Source organism: Pristiophorus japonicus, chromosome 6 (assembly GCF_044704955.1).
Source record: "Pristiophorus japonicus isolate sPriJap1 chromosome 6, sPriJap1.hap1, whole genome shotgun sequence".
NCBI lineage: Eukaryota > Metazoa > Chordata > Chondrichthyes > Pristiophoridae > Pristiophorus > Pristiophorus japonicus.
The window spans coordinates 249,832,412-249,848,096 of record NC_091982.1 but is presented as its reverse complement, the minus strand read 5'-3'; the positions used below and the strand labels follow the sequence as shown (position 1 = coordinate 249,848,096).

General features: G+C 42.3%; 1 protein-coding gene across 1 annotated transcript; it reads left to right on the top strand.

Annotated features, from left to right (window-relative positions):
• Positions 1-486: 486 nt before the first annotated feature.
• Positions 487-10,376, top strand: LOC139266294 (extracellular calcium-sensing receptor-like). The gene is made up of 6 exons (XM_070884119.1): positions 487-629; positions 2,720-3,011; positions 3,430-4,266; positions 4,781-5,014; positions 9,127-9,250; positions 9,412-10,376. Exons 1-6 carry the CDS (start codon positions 520-522, stop codon positions 10,374-10,376), a joined length of 2,562 nt encoding a protein of 853 aa, XP_070740220.1. The 5' UTR covers positions 487-519.
• Positions 10,377-15,685: the final 5,309 nt, after the last annotated feature.

Here is a 15,685-nt window from a genome sequence, read left to right as displayed (position 1 = left end):
TCACTGACTGTGAAATGATCTTCAGCATCAAACACTGCGTGTAGACACCGAGTCCATGGAACAGCTTCTCAATAGATGCGCTAACGCCAACAATTCGGTCCTTCTCCTTACTGAAGCTTTTACTTAACATTGAGCAGATTATTTTCCAAATATGGGAACGTTTCTGCGGGATCCGCATTTATTCTAACGAAACCGTCAGTTTCACAATAGTCCCGAGCTTCAGAAAACATTACGTCAGCCTTTCTGACCAGACAACACTAATGAGCACCGGCGAGGTTTGAGTTTGAAACCGCTTGGGACTGGGTTTTGAGGGTTAAATATCCCCGTATAGCGGGCCGCTTGCACCAGAGTGCTGAAGCGCAGATTAAAATCTTTCTTCCCAGTGACTCATGAGAAAATCTTCCGCTTTTCCTGATGCCACTTCATTCCATGTGGAAGCTTTTGTTACTGATTCCAGTCGAGATTCTGGTTTCCGTAGCCAACCTGCCATGCAAACTTCGGGAACAGTTCAACCCTGGAATGTTTCAGGATGGAGATGTTATTCTGGGCGGTTTATTCCCAATACATTTAAGAGCAGCACCAGACGCTAATTCATTCCAATCTAAACCTCAACCGGTGCGCTGTGTGGAGTGAGTGACAGTCATCATTAATGTTTACATTTGAAAATACTCAGGTCTGAGTTGTATTTTTTTTCTAAACATATTTACATTTTTGGTTCGGTCTTGCCTTTGCGCCTTTTGTGCTTTCGTTGTTTCTGCATCTTTGTTTCCCATCCCACGTGTTCCTTTTTAGACTCGTTTAGTTTTTCCGTCCTTCTATCTCGGCAATGCTAAGAGACTTTAGAAACTGGGATTGTTCTCCTTGAGCAGAGAATGTTCATTGGAGATTTGATCGAGGTGTTCGATATCATGAAGGTTTTAATTAAATAAATAAGTAAATTAGTGTCCATAATATGTGCTAGTTGGAGGATCATCGCAATCTATCGCTGTGGAGAGAGCGGTGGCCCCTTTCGGCTTTGATGTTGTAAGATGTGCCAATTGTTTCGCGATAAACGCTTACTCGGACGAGATAGAAGTATGTTGCATACAACTACTTTAAAGATTTCCACTCGAGGGTGGGTCGAAAAGCAGAGTTCACAGCCTTAACATAATTGGCAAAAGAACCAGAGGGGAGATGATGAGAAGTGTTTTCCGCAGCGTATTGTTATCTTCTGGAATGCACTGCTGATCGGGTGAGGGAAGCAGATTTAATAGTTACTTTCAAGAGTGAATTGGATAACTATTTGAACAGAGCAATATCGGAACAGGTGGAGGCCATTCAGCCCCTCTAGCCTGTTCGCCATTCAATGAGATCATGGCTACTCTGCCACCTAACTCGATATACACGCGTTTGGCCCATATCCTTTAATATCTTTGGTTGACAAACAGCTATCGATCGTCGATTTGAAATGAACAATTGATCTAGCATCAACTGCCATTTGTGGAAGAGCGTTCCAAACTTCTACCACTCTTTGTGTGTAGAAGTGATTCCTAATTTCACTCCTGAACAGTCAGAATCTATGTGAAAAGATAGAAAATCGGCCTGTAGATCAGTAGAACAGGCTTAATAGTACGAATCTCCAGTTGTCACGGTAGCAGTAAGTGAGGGCACAGTTTCACGGTTAGAAAAATTAAGGATGGAGCAGATGCCAGGAAGCATTTCGTTACACAGGGGGTGAACTGCAGTTGGGTTCTCCAATGGGTGGTTGGGATCAAGTCAGTGCAACATTCATCAGTCAGCTGGATGGTACAATGAGAAGCGTGTAGGAATGAGATTCAGTGGGCTATCACGAACCACCTGGACATATAAATGCAGCAGAGAACAAAGTAAGGCTATCCAAAAACAGTGGAACAATAATGATTCAAATGTTGCTTTTAGAGAACCAGAAAAGCTCCTCATTAGTCCAGACGATTTCTTATTGGCCGGAAAACAAATAGGTACAGCACCACGAAATAGATAACGATTAGCAATCCAGGTATTTTGCGCCCACCTGCTTCCATCAACACACACAACTTTTTGCAGCAATTGCACTTGATTTTTTCCCGAGAAATTGTGACTTTTTAGACCTTCTACTAACCGAAAGATAATAGACTGTAAATTGGTGCTGAGGCCAAATGCTATTGTGTAAATGAATGACAACCAAAAGTGGCGTGGCGGCTTCATTCTCAAACATTAGATGCCTAGAGCAGTGTTCTTCCTGCATATACAGAGCACGCTCTTGGCAGTTAGAGCACCAGTTCTAACAATAGTATAACTCTCAGTGAGCCGGTTCGCGTCGACGTTTAGCCTCCACTATAGCAAAGAATTCTGATCATATTTGCCCGCCATGTTCCCGTGTTTCTTCGGCCCATTTTCTTTCATCCATCTAATTCTGGACGCGAATTTCAGCCCCACAACTTCCCGTGTGACGAAGTTTCTTCTCCCCTCTCTGCTACATCTCTTATTGTTAATCTCATACCTGTGGTTTTCATTCTGGACCCATCAGCTGTGAAAACATTCTGCTTGTATCTACCCTATTTCATTTTCCTCTCATTTTAAAGCTTCTTTAATATTGGCCAATAACCTGCACTATTCTAATGAAAAACGATCACGTTTCAATTTATTCTTAACTTTGCAATGATTGATCACATAGAAGGAATGATCCTGCCTGGAAAGTTAAGTATCTCCATGTGTGAAGCAGGTTCAGCCAAAGAGGTCTGCGTTGGGCTCTAACCATGGCGTTTGCAATAGAAGAAATAAACAGGAACCCGGAGCTGCTTCCGAACATAACTCTGGGTTATAAGATTTTCGACAGTTGTGACGCGCCTTCTGAAGGGCTGAAAGGAGCCTTCAAATTACTGAAGGGGAAAGAGGGAAGCGGTTCCAATTACACGTGCTCTGGAGTTCCATCAGTGTCCCTGCTTGTGGGAGATGGAGGATCATCGCAATCTATCGCAGTGTCGAGAGTGGTGGCCCCTTTCGGCATTGGTATGGTAAGATTTTTTTCTCTGATTAGCGATAAACGCTTACATGGACGAGGTACATGTCCATGTCTAAAATTACTATTAACTGTTTACAGTGACAGGAAGGTCGGTAACCAGAGGTCACTGATTTAAGGTAATTGGCAGAAGAACCAGAGGGGAGATGAGGAGAAACGTTGATCTCGAGTCACTATGACCATAAATTCGCTTCCTGAAAGGTAGCTGGAAGCAGATTGGACAGTAACATTTAAGAGGGAATTGGCTAAATACTTGAAAAGGAAAACAATTAAGGGCTATGAGAAAGAGCAGGGCTGTGAAACTTAATAGACAGCTCATTTAACGAGGCAGTGCAGGAACGATGGGCCTTCTGTGCAGTACGGTTCTCTGTTTCCATGCTTCTAAACGTGTCTGTACAATATCTTCCCCATAGGTCAGCTACTTTGCTTCATGCGCATGCCTCAGTGACAAGCGTGAGTTCCCAACTTTTTTCAGAACAATTCCCAGTGATAATGCTCAGATGAAAGCTTTAGTCAGGGTCATACAGTATTTTAAATGGACTTGGATCGGCGCTGTGGCTGAAGATAACGATTATGGCCGATTCGGGATGAGATCGTTAATTGAAGAGGTTGCGAAATTTGAAATTTGCATCGCCTACATCGAATTCCTTTCACCTGGTCGTACGAGGGAAAGAATGCAACAGGTTGCAGAGACCATTCAAAAGTCCTCTGCTAAGGTGGTCATAATATTCTGTGGAGAGAGTGACACGATGTCTTTGGTAAAGGAGATCAGACTGAAGAATATTACTGACATCCAGCTAATAGCGAGTGAAGCTTGGGTCACAGCATTCCATCTGTGGACTGAGGAAACTCGGGAAATACTGTCTGGAACAATCGGGTTTGGACTCAGGAGAGCGGAAATTCCCGGACTGAGAGAGTTTCTGGTCAAAATCCAAGCTTCCGCAGCACCAGACAATCCATTTGTCGAAGAACTCTGGCGGGACATTTTTGGCTGCAGCATCAAAATCTCAAATCAAACTCTGGGAGAAAACGCATCACCGACTCCATACAAACCGTGCACAGGTTCAGAGAGCTTGGAAACCATTGAGACTACATACACCGATGTTTCACAGTTAAGAGTTTCCTATAACGTTTACAAAGCGGTATATGCGGCAGCTCACGCCATTCATAATTTACTATCGTGTGAAAATGGGAAAGGCCCATTTATGAACGCTATATGTGGCCAAAAGTCAAACTTTCTACCCTGGCAGGTGAGGAATTGCTACAAGTTACACTATACTCCCAAAGCTAAATGATTTGTTATTTATCTGGAAAAATATGCATGTGTACACATTGCAGTAGAGGGCTCCGGTTCCAATGTCTTTGTATTGGTAATGTATTTAATTTTATCTTATTCTTGTGACAAACAACGTGAAATAGACTCAAAGTTGCATAGGACATAATTGTTTTGCCTTTTCTAAAGCTTTTACGCCATACCCTCTGCCTCCATACAAAGGTCTCATTGTTGGTCCTTAATTGGCCCCAACCCTGCTCTTACTACTATTTTACTATTTATATGACTACAGAAGGTTTTTGGATTACCTTTTATGTTGGCTGCCATTCTATTCTCATAACCTTTCTTTGCCCCCCTTTCTCCTCTGACGTTTCTATATATAGACTGATTCTCAGAAGTATTTGCACTTTAATGCTATATTATTCTTGTGGAAAACTTTGTGAAATGTATTCAAGGTTGCAGAGGATATAATTGTTTTGCCTTTTCTAAAGGTTCTACACTACCTGAAGGAGGTACGTTTCACCAACCAGTTTGGGGAGGAAATAAGCTTTGATAAGGACGGAAATCCCATCGCTTCCTATGACCTGATAAACTGGCAGAAGCGCGAAGATGGGATGGTTCAGTTTGTTAAAGTTGGTTATTACGATGCAGCGTTGCCTGCAGGAAAGGAACTCGTTTTGGATGAAAGGAGAATCGATTGGCATGGAACAGCACTGGAAAAGAAAGTAAGCCCATTTCTATCTACCAAACACTAGGAATGTTGATTCCGGCCCATGCCTGAAGCGACACCAGAAACGCATCTATTTGAACTAGTGGGAATAAATCTTTTACAAGATTGCTACACGCAGTGACCAGACCAATCCTTGTCTCTAGTCATTCATTTCAGCAGTATCTTTGAATCTTTTGGTGCTTAGACCATTACAGACTGTTGAGGTATTTCATTTGTAGAACCAGACAACATGGCTTGCATTTTAAAGGGGGCAATTTCAAAACAAATCTACGGAAACATTAGGCCAAACATCACGGCCTCTACAATGTACGCACACACCCGTAGAGAGCCCTCAAGTACCGGTCCTCGCGCACGATTCGCATGTCCCAAAATGCGGCACTTAGGACTGTCGAAATCCCTTTTGACTGTTCCAATGGATCCCCGGGAGAAGGTTCTTCGCGAGCAGAGATTTGGACTATTTGTCCAACTGTTACCCAGCAAATGTCCTTCAAACATTTACAAGCGTAAGTGGTTTAACAGGTGGAAAGAATAAATGTTATTATTTATTTGTATATTAAAAACCTTTCCTATAAAGGTATTTGTTATTTTTAATACTGTTAAAGCATTTAAACAAATATTCTTTCTCTAAAGCATTTAATGCAATTTCTATTAGTTTTAAAAAAGTGAAGTGTTTTTTGAATTTATTTTTCTGTTTATTTGACTTTTGGGGTATACTCATTGATAGCAATTGGTGCTCGGAGTTCCGTAACTATGAATGAGAATACTACATTGTGATTGGTGGTCTAGGCACACGTGCTCCCAGGATACGCATATGCTCTTGGAATATGTGGGCCTCGAAGCTCATCTGTGAAGCTAGCCCTCTGGGCGCGAGACTACGTTCCCCCAGGACCAACCGAGGGAAGCCTCTGACCGCATTTTTTGGCCCATTTTTTCTGTGAGCCACTAGTCAATCAATGGAACTGGCTCTTGAGGGACACTGTGGAGGGAGTTAGTATATTTTTAATTAATTCATGGGATGTCCGAGTCGCTGGCAAGGCCACCATTTATTGCCCATCCCCAATTTCCCTTGAGAAGGTGGTGGTGAGCTGCCTTCTTGAACCGCTGCAATCTGTGTGGGGAATGTGTTCACACAGTGCTAAGAGAGCGGGAATTCCAGGATTTTGAATCGGTGATGATGAAAGAGCAGCGATATATTTCCAAATCAGGATGGTGTGTGACGAGGAGTTGAACTTGGAGGTGGTAGTTTTCCCATGCGCCTGCTGCCCTTGTCCTTCTCGGTGGTATACGTCGCAATTGTAGGAGATGATGTGGAAGAAGCGTTGGCGGATTTGTTAATGTAAATGGAAATTAAATTGATTTATTTCAGAAAATAATATTTTGGGATACAGCATATGAGTAATGTGTGACATGACATGTGGTGAGTATAGCATTATGCGAGGAACAGGTGAATTATGACCTATTGTTCTCAAAGCTCTCCACCACTGGGGCTTTACTCACGTCATGCCTACGTTTGTTGTAAACTAATTGATAAATATTCGTTGCTACAATTTTTTTCTATCAATTCCTATGTTCATATTTTCTTTTCAACCTAGGTATCTTTGTTTTAAGGCGTGTTCTATATTGATTTGACCATTTCATGTTTTGGGTATCATCAGGGGTTTCTTTTCTTTGTTGGACATTCAGATAAGCATAATTACTCAACGTACAAACGTGACATTTCATTTCACTTCAAAAATACTGTACGGTAGTTATAGCATCTGACTAGTAACGCAGTGGTGATGAGTTCAAATCATTCTTCACGGAAAGTTGTGAAGCTGAATTCAATTTGTGGCAGGATAAATGTTGCTGAATTGTTGTAAATTCCCAAAAAGGTTCACTCATAGCCTTCAGGGAGGGGAATCTCCCCATGTACTCTAAACGACTTACACATGATCCTAGTCACACGCTGCAGATCTTAATTTCCATATTGTTCGCTTTCCTATGTCTGTTAACTAAGATTACATTGTTGAACGGAGAGAATTGGGCCAAATAATTCTATTAATCACTGGTCTGCAACACGTCACAAAGATGGGAGAAAAAGCAATGTGTGAGGAGGACACAAAAAATCTACAAAAGGACATAGACAGGCTAAGTGAGTGGGAAAATATTTGGCAGATGGAGTATAATGTTGGAAATTGTGAGGTCATGCACTTTGGCAGAAAAAAAAATCAAAGAGCAAGTTATTGTTTAAATGGCGAAAGATTATGAAGTGCCACAATACAGCGGGAACTGGGGGTACTTGTGCATACAACACAAAAGGGTAGTCTGCAGTTATAGCAAGTGATCAGGAAGGCGAATGGTATCTTGGCCTTTATTGCAAAGGGGATGGAGTACAAAAGCAGGGCAGTCTTGCTACAGCTATATAAGGTATTGGTGAGGCCACACCTGGAATACTGTCTGCAGTTTTGGTTTCAATATTTATGAAAGGATATACTTGCTTTGGAGGCAGTTCAGAGAAGGTTCACTAGGTTGATTCCGGGGATGAAAGGGTTGACTTATGAGGAAAGATTGAGTAGGTTGGGCCTCTACTCATTAGAATTCAGAAGAATGAGAGGTGATCTTATCGAAACGTATAAGATTATGAGGGGGCTTGACAGGGTGGATGCAGAGAGGATGTTTCCACTGATGGGGGAGAATAGAACCAGAGGGCATGATCTTAGAATAAGGGGCCGCCCATTTAAAACAGAGACAAGGAGAAATGTCTTCTCTCAGAAGGTTGTAAATCTGTCGAAATCGCTGCCTCAGAGAGCTGTGGAAGCTGGGACAGTGAATAAATTTAAGACAGAAATAGACAGTTTTTTTAAACGATAAGAGGATAAGGGGTTATGGTGAGTGGGTGGGGAAGTGAAGCTGAGTCCATGATCAGATCAGCCATGATGTTATTGAAAGGTCGAGCAAGCTTGAGGGGCCGTATGGCCTACTCCTATTTCTTATGTTCTTATGTAAGGTGACTTCTGGAACGACTGAAATCTTGTATGGGCCATTTCCCCCTGTTGATTTTCGAAACTTGCACAAACGGCCATGAACTGCGCTTCCTCCATGGCATCTATCTGAGGCTGAACCAGACTGTTTGCAACCCAGGTTTCATATTTGACAGTAAAATAAGCTTCCGGCCACATAACTAAAACTGCCTGTTTCCACCTCCATAACATTGCCCGTCTCTGCCGCTGCCACAGCTCATCTGCTGCTGAAACTCTCATCCATGATTTTTTTACGTCGAAATTTGAGTACTCCAATACACTCCTGGCTAGCCAACCACATTCTACCCTATGTAAGCTTGAGGTCACCAAAACTCGGTGGGCCATGTCCTAATTCGCACCAGGTCTCGCACACCCATCACCCCTGTGCTCACTGCCCTACCATGGCTCCCGATTACGTAACACAGCAATTTCAAAATTGTCGTCCTTGTTTGCAAATCACTCCATGACCTCGCCCCCCTCAATCTCTATAACCTCATTCAGCCTCACAACCCTCCAAGATATCTGCACTCTTCAAATTCTGCCCTCTTGAGCACCTGTGATTGTAACTGTTCAGCCATTGATGGCCGTGCCTTCAGCTGCCTAGGCCCTGAGTTCTGAAACTCCCTCCCTAAACCTCTCCGCTTCACTAGCTCTCTTTCCTCCTTCAAGACGCTCCTGAAAACCTGCCTCTTTGATGAAGCATTTGATTATCTGCTATTATTTCTTCTGCTGAGGCTTGACGTCAATTTTTTTGTGTGGCTTAGAACACTCATGTGAAGCGCCTTGGGACGTTTTACTACTTTAAAAGCGCTACATAAATACAAGTTTTTTTGTTATTGTTGTTGTAAACTTCCATTGATTGCCACGAGGGAAACATTTTTAAATGTAGTTTCGCCATCAGCTGTATGCTATTGATGCATAAAATAACAGGGGCCAAATAGCTCGGACCTTAGTTACCATCAGCAAATCTAGCTATGTTGAATTCCAATAAGCAAGGTGAAAGAAGGCCCGACAGTCCTCAGTAGAGCAAAGGTTCATTTATCAGTAAGATTAACGAGCTACGATTCCACAAAACGTTGACATTTAAGAAGACTTTCTACTTCCACAGGTGCCAGTCTCAACGTGTAGTGATGGCTGTCCTGGAGGTAAAAGAAGAGCGGTTCGTATCGGACAACCTGTTTGCTGCTTTGATTGTTTAACCTGTGCTGATGGGGAGATCAGTAACCAAACAGGTAGGCAATAATGAATACTTCGGCGAATATTCCAGCAGTAATTGGCGCAAGATATAAGACCAATTCACGTTTGACTTACCACGATAGAAGATTTGGTCAATTTCAAAAATTAATTAAAAAAAAATAACTGAACGATTATTTGTTCCTTTGTTTCTCTGCAGATTCTATCGAATGTTTCAAATGCCCTACAGATTATTGGTCCAACAGCCGAAGAGATCAATGCATTTCAAAAGAAATTGAGGTCCTATCCTTTCAAGACAGCATGGGAATAACACTCACGGCGATTTCACTGTTTGGAGCTTGTATCACAGGAGCTGTTGCAGCTGTTTTCTTATATTTCATAAACACTCCCATTGTACGAGCCAACAATTCGGAACTAAGTTTCCTGCTACTCATCTCATTAATACTGTGCTTTCTTTGCTCCATTGCATTCATTGGGCAGCCATCACCGTGGTCATGTATGGTGCGTCATACTGTGTTCGGAGTTAGCTTTGTTCTGTGCATTTCTTGTATTCTTAGTAAAACTCTGGTCGTCCTGATGGCATTTAAAGCAACCGTGCCGGCCAGTAATGCAATGAAATGGTTTGGACCCACACAACAAAGATCAATTGTATTTCTCTGTACACTGATCCAAGTTATAATATGTGTGATCTGGTTGGTGACTTCTCCCCCACTCCCAGCAAAAAACACCAAGTATCAAAGTGCAAAGATTATCCTTGAATGTGCTATGGGTTCCACAGTTGCTTTCTGCTGCGTGTTAGGCTACATCGGGCTCTTAGCTTGTATGTGTTTTATTTTAGCTTTCTTGGCCCGTGCGTTACCAGACAAGTTCAATGAAGCTAAATTGATAACCTTCAGCATGCTCATCTTTTTTGCAGTTTGGGTAACTTTTATCCCCGCTTATGTGAGCACTCCCGGAAAATATACGGTCGCTGTGGAAATATTTGCAATTTTAGCATCGAGCTTTGGGCTGCTGAGCTGTATCTTTGCTCCAAAATGTTACATTATCTTGTTCAAACCAGAAGAGAACAGCAGAAAACAACTGATGGGAAAATCGGAAACAAACAGGACCACAACACACATCAAGAATGATGAACGTTCTATGAAAATAAATATTTCTATATGATAACGTTACTTCTATAGTTCTGGTTTGTACAGAGACTTCTCTGGTAGCTTTTAGATTAAGTCTTATGCGAGTACACAAGTAGCACAACTAAACCTGCACGGTGCAAAATGATAATCAGTTCCAAGACCTGCTCGGTTGATCTCTGTGGCGAGAAATTGTACCACTGTGAAAAGGGGATTCCCAGCGTAGTGCAGCAGTGACCCCATGAAGCTGTCTAAACAGCCAATCACATTGAAGAATTCTTACTGACAGCAAATAAGGAAATTAAATAGTACATTATCTACACTTTTTAACAATGTTACAGTGAGCAAAATAAAGTTTGGGACACACATAAGGGGTTAAGGAAAATGCTGAAATATCATTTCAAAAGGGCATTCGATAAGTCAGTCGCCACATAAAAGGATATTATAGAAGATAAGGGCTCATGGGATTGGAGGTAATATATTAGCATGGATAGGGATTGTTTAGCGGTCAGAAAACAGACGTAGAAATAAACGGGTATTTTTCAAAGTGGCAGGCTGTAACTAGTGAGGTATCGCAAGGATCAGTGTTGGGGCCTCGGCTAATTACATTTTATATTAATGTCCTAGATGAAGCGACCGAGTGTAATGTATCCAAGTTTGATGATGATAAAAAGCTAGGTGGTACAGTAAACTGTGAGTTCATGAAGAGTCTGCAAAATTATATAGATAGACTAACTGAATGCAGAGTAAAGTGGAATTAAAGAGGTTATTAACTTTGGTAGGAAGAATAGAAAAAGCAAAATATTGTTAAATGGTGAATAATTTTTAAAGTTGGTGTTCAGAGAGGTTTGGATGTCCTCGTGCAAGAAACACAGAAAGCTAGCATGCAAGTATACCAATCAATAAGTCAGGCAAATGGCATGTTCCCATTTATTGCAAGGGGGTTGGAGTAGAAGAGTAAGGACGTCTTGCTACCATTGTACAGGGCCTTGCTGAGACCACATCTGGGGAATTGTGCACAGTTTGGTCCCCTTATTTAAGGCAGGATCTACTTGCCTTGGAGGCTTTGCAACAAAAGTTCCTGTGATGAGAGGGCTTTCTTATGAAGAGGGATTGTGTAGAATGGGCCTAAACCTTCTGGAGTTTAATGAGCGGTGGTCTCATTGAAACTTACAAGATTCGGAAGGGGATTGACAGTGTAGATGCTGTTTCCCCTGGCTGCAGTATCTAGTACTAGGGGGCACAAACTCTCGATAAGAGGTATGCCATTTAAGACTGAGAAGAGGATTAATTTCTTCATTCAGAGGGTTGTGAATCTTTGGAATACTCTGACCCAGAAGGCTGTGGATGCTGAATCTCTGAATATATTCAAGGCTGAGATAGATAGTTTTTTGAACTCTAGGCGATATGGGATAAGATGAACAGGCGGGAAAGTGGAATTGAGGTCGATGATCAGCCATGATCTTATTAAATAGCAGATCAGGCTCGAGGGGCCGTATGGCCTACTCCTTATGTTCTTATGTTTTTAAACTTTAAAAATGTTTTTAATTAAAAAAAATCTTGTAATTGTTATCATAATGGAGAAATTTGATATTTCACCAATATAAAATTCTTTTTTCGGAGTTAAACTTCTTTATTGGACCGAAGGAAGATTGGAATGAGAGGCTATTCAACCCCTCGAGCCTGTGACCCATTCAATGACTGAACTGTGACCTAGCTCCATATACTTGGCCCATGTCCTTTAATACCTTTGGTTAACAAAACTCTATAAATCTAAGATTTGAAATTAACAATTGATCTAGCATCAATTGCTATGTTTGGGAGAGTTCCAAATTCTATTATCCTTTGTGTGTAATAGTGTATCCTAATTTCATTCCTGAAAGGTCTGGCTCTAATTTTTAGACTATGCCTCCTAGTCCTATACCCCTGAACCAGCGGAAATAGTTTATCTCTACCTGCCCAACTCTAGGTATCAATCAATATGCTATTAAAACCATAATATGCTATTCCAACAAGGCTCAACATTAAACGGGGAGATTAACAGCGATATTAGTGTAATTTTCGTCAGATCAAGCAAATTCACTGATTGCCGGCTCAAGGGGTTTCAACAGCGCATCCTTTGGTGGAACAAGAAATGACTGAGCAGAACTTAAGGATTTCCTCGTTTAGCTACACATGTGCTAATTTCTGAAGTTATTCAGTTTCGGAGGGGTTATCACCCAGACCCTGCAAAGTCCGGTCCAGAAACTCAGGACCTTCCAAAGTGCTTCACAGCCATTGAATTACTTTTGAATTGCTGTTATTATTGTTAAGTAGGAAAATGCGGCAGCTCAATTCAGCGGGAGATGTGGAACTCTTCCCTTCCCCGTGGAAGTTCTACTCCAAAGAATTATTACTCAAAAGGAGAGGCATTGTGCTCCATCTTTGAGAATAAAGACGTGAAAGACGCCATATAAATTCAAATCGTTCTTTCTTTCTTTCTTTCATTCTCTCTTTCTTTCTTTCTTTCTTTCTTTCTCTTTTTCTTTATTTCCTTCTTCCTTTCCTACTTTCCTTCTCCTACTTTTAAATTCTGATATGGGGAACATTTCCATAACGAGTCCATTAATTATCCCCTGTAACTTCCTTGGGGAATCCGCAGAAGCCCTGGAAACACAGTATAAAAGCTGTTTACCTGTTTACTTGGCTTTTCTGGAGTTCCGTGGCTCTTTCGCCAAATTTACATGGAGCAGTCGGAGAATCCCCATGGCATTGCATTCGCATGATATTGGTATCAATCACAAACTCTAGTGGTGTACTCCAAAGCTACACATAACCCCTCTTCCCAGACACACGATTCTACTGCACGCCACCACAACCTACACACTCGATTGGTGCTGTCCGCAACAGTCCACTACGAATAGAAATATTCTCCTCACAAATGGATATTCTCAGTCTTAGATGCTGCCTTAAAGCAGAGGTTCCCCACACTCCTTACACACAACATTATAAATATCTGTGTCTCACCTGCTGCGACAGGGTCAAGGCCGCTTTCCTGATCAAAAGCCCTGCCAACAGCTTCGCCAGGTGGTCTTTTTGATGGAGAAGATATAGGGTATGAAATTCACTCATGATTGAACCGGATGTCAAATTTGTGAGCAGTTGGATTCAGCCTGAATGGATGGGCAGGGAGAGGGATGGAATCAAAGGAAAAGAAAGGTGTTTGTGGCTGGAGAAGGCAGAGGATTTGGTTTTCCCATTGTTTTGCTATAGGAAGCTAAGATTCATCTAAGACTTAAATGGGCTAAAATATAGCAGAAGGGATTCGATGTCAAAAACTGTGAGGCGATATATGTTGGTAAAAAATGATAGCAGTACCTCTGGTCTGAATTAAAGTAAGTTTCGTGCTATAGCAGTGCAAAGGGATTTTGCGTAAAATATATTGAAAGACGAAGCACAGATTGATAATGCCATGAAAAAGCAAATGGGATTCTATGTTTTATTACAAGCGGTATTGAATATAAAAGAAGATGAAGTGATACGGTATGACTGTGAGCCAATGTGCTGATAACGACTTGCTCACGCGGAGAATACATGATGCCATTGACGAGTTGGGCTGAATGGGCTGTTCCTGTGTTGTAACTTCTATGCACATGGGGAGGCTCATCATCATCATAGGCAGTCCCTCGAAATAGAGGAAAAATTGCTTCCACTCTAAAAGAGAGTTCTCAGGAGCTGTATAGTCCAATGCGGGAATTAAAGTCTCTGTAACAGGTGAGGCAGACAGCGCCTACCCCCCGACCTATATGGGAACACTGGAGCAGCAGCGGGCAGCTAAAAAGGCAGCGAGCAGCTCCGAGAAAGAGCGCCGACCGACCCCCCCGCCCCCCAACTAGGAGAAAACACCCGAGGAGCAGTGGAGCATAAAAGCAGCGAGCAGCACAAAGAGCGCGGCAAAAATAAATAGTGTGACTACGTTCTACGTCACATGAAAAGAGGGAAGTGATTGGCTGGTGAGTTTCTTTCTCTCTCTTCTTGCTTTAAATTAAAGGCCTTAAATTAGGGGCTGGGAATAAAATCTAAAAACTAAATCTAATTAATTAAATACATTATAGATGGCAGGGCAGGCACTGTGTTACTGCTGCAAAATGTTGGAGCTGGTGGACACCATTGAGATCCATGGCGACCACATCTGCAAAAAGTGTTTGCAGCTCGAGGAACTTCGGCTCCGCGTTGATGAGCTGGAATCTGAGCTGCACACACTATGGCACACCAGAGAAGGGGAGAGTTACCTGGACGCTGCGATCCAAGAGCAAATCACACCAATTATGTTAATTAATTCAAATTTGATCTGTGGCCAGGGACAAAAGGATGTGAGTGCACGTGATGAAGGTATGGGGACTCAGGATGGAATGGTAGGAGCCTCAACTCTTACTCTTGTCCAACAGGTTCGAGGCTCTGACTCACTGGGTGGATGAGAGCAGGGACTGCAGGGAGGATGAGCAAACTGACCACAGAACCATGGTTCAGGGCGCCATTCAAGTGGGGGGAGCAAAAATAAACGTTGTAGTGGTGGGGATAGATACTGTTCTCAGCAACCGAAAGCGTGAGTCTCGAAGGCTGCGTCGCCTGTCTGGTGCCAGGGTTAAGGACTTCTCATCTGAGCTGGACAGGAACTTGGAATGGTAGGGGGAAGACCCAGTTGCCGTGGTCAACGTAGGAACCAACGACATGGAGAGATTCTGCTGAGGGATTATGGGCAGCTGGGGCCAAATAAAAAAAACAGAACCACAAAGGTAATAACCTCTGGATTACTACCCGAGCAATGAATAACTTTGCATAGGGTAAATACGATCAGAGAGTTAAACATGTGGCTCAAACACTGATGTAGGAGAAATGGGTTTTGCTTCATGGGACACTGGCACCAGTACTGTGGTGAGAGGAAGCTGTTTCGTGCAGACAGGCTGCACTTAGACGATGCTGGGACTAGAGTCCTGGTGAATCAATTAACTAGCGGAGGGTTCAGGTGAGCAAAAATGTAAAAGTCAAAAAATAAGGAGAATGCAATAGAGCAGGGTAATAATGGGGTAATGAAAAGCAGAGCGTGCCAGGAAAGGACAGAATATACAAACATAAACGTGAATGAGAAAGTGGGTCAAAGCAGGAAAAAGTGGTTAAAAAAATTAAAAGCTATTTATCTGAATCCACGCAGCATTCGTAATGAAATAGATGAGTCAACAGCGCAAATCGATACAAGTAGGTACACTCTGAAAGCCATTACGGAGACGTGGTTGCAAGATGACCAGGAGAGGGAACTAAATATTCAGGGATATTTGACAATTTGGAAGGACGGAATGACAGAAACGG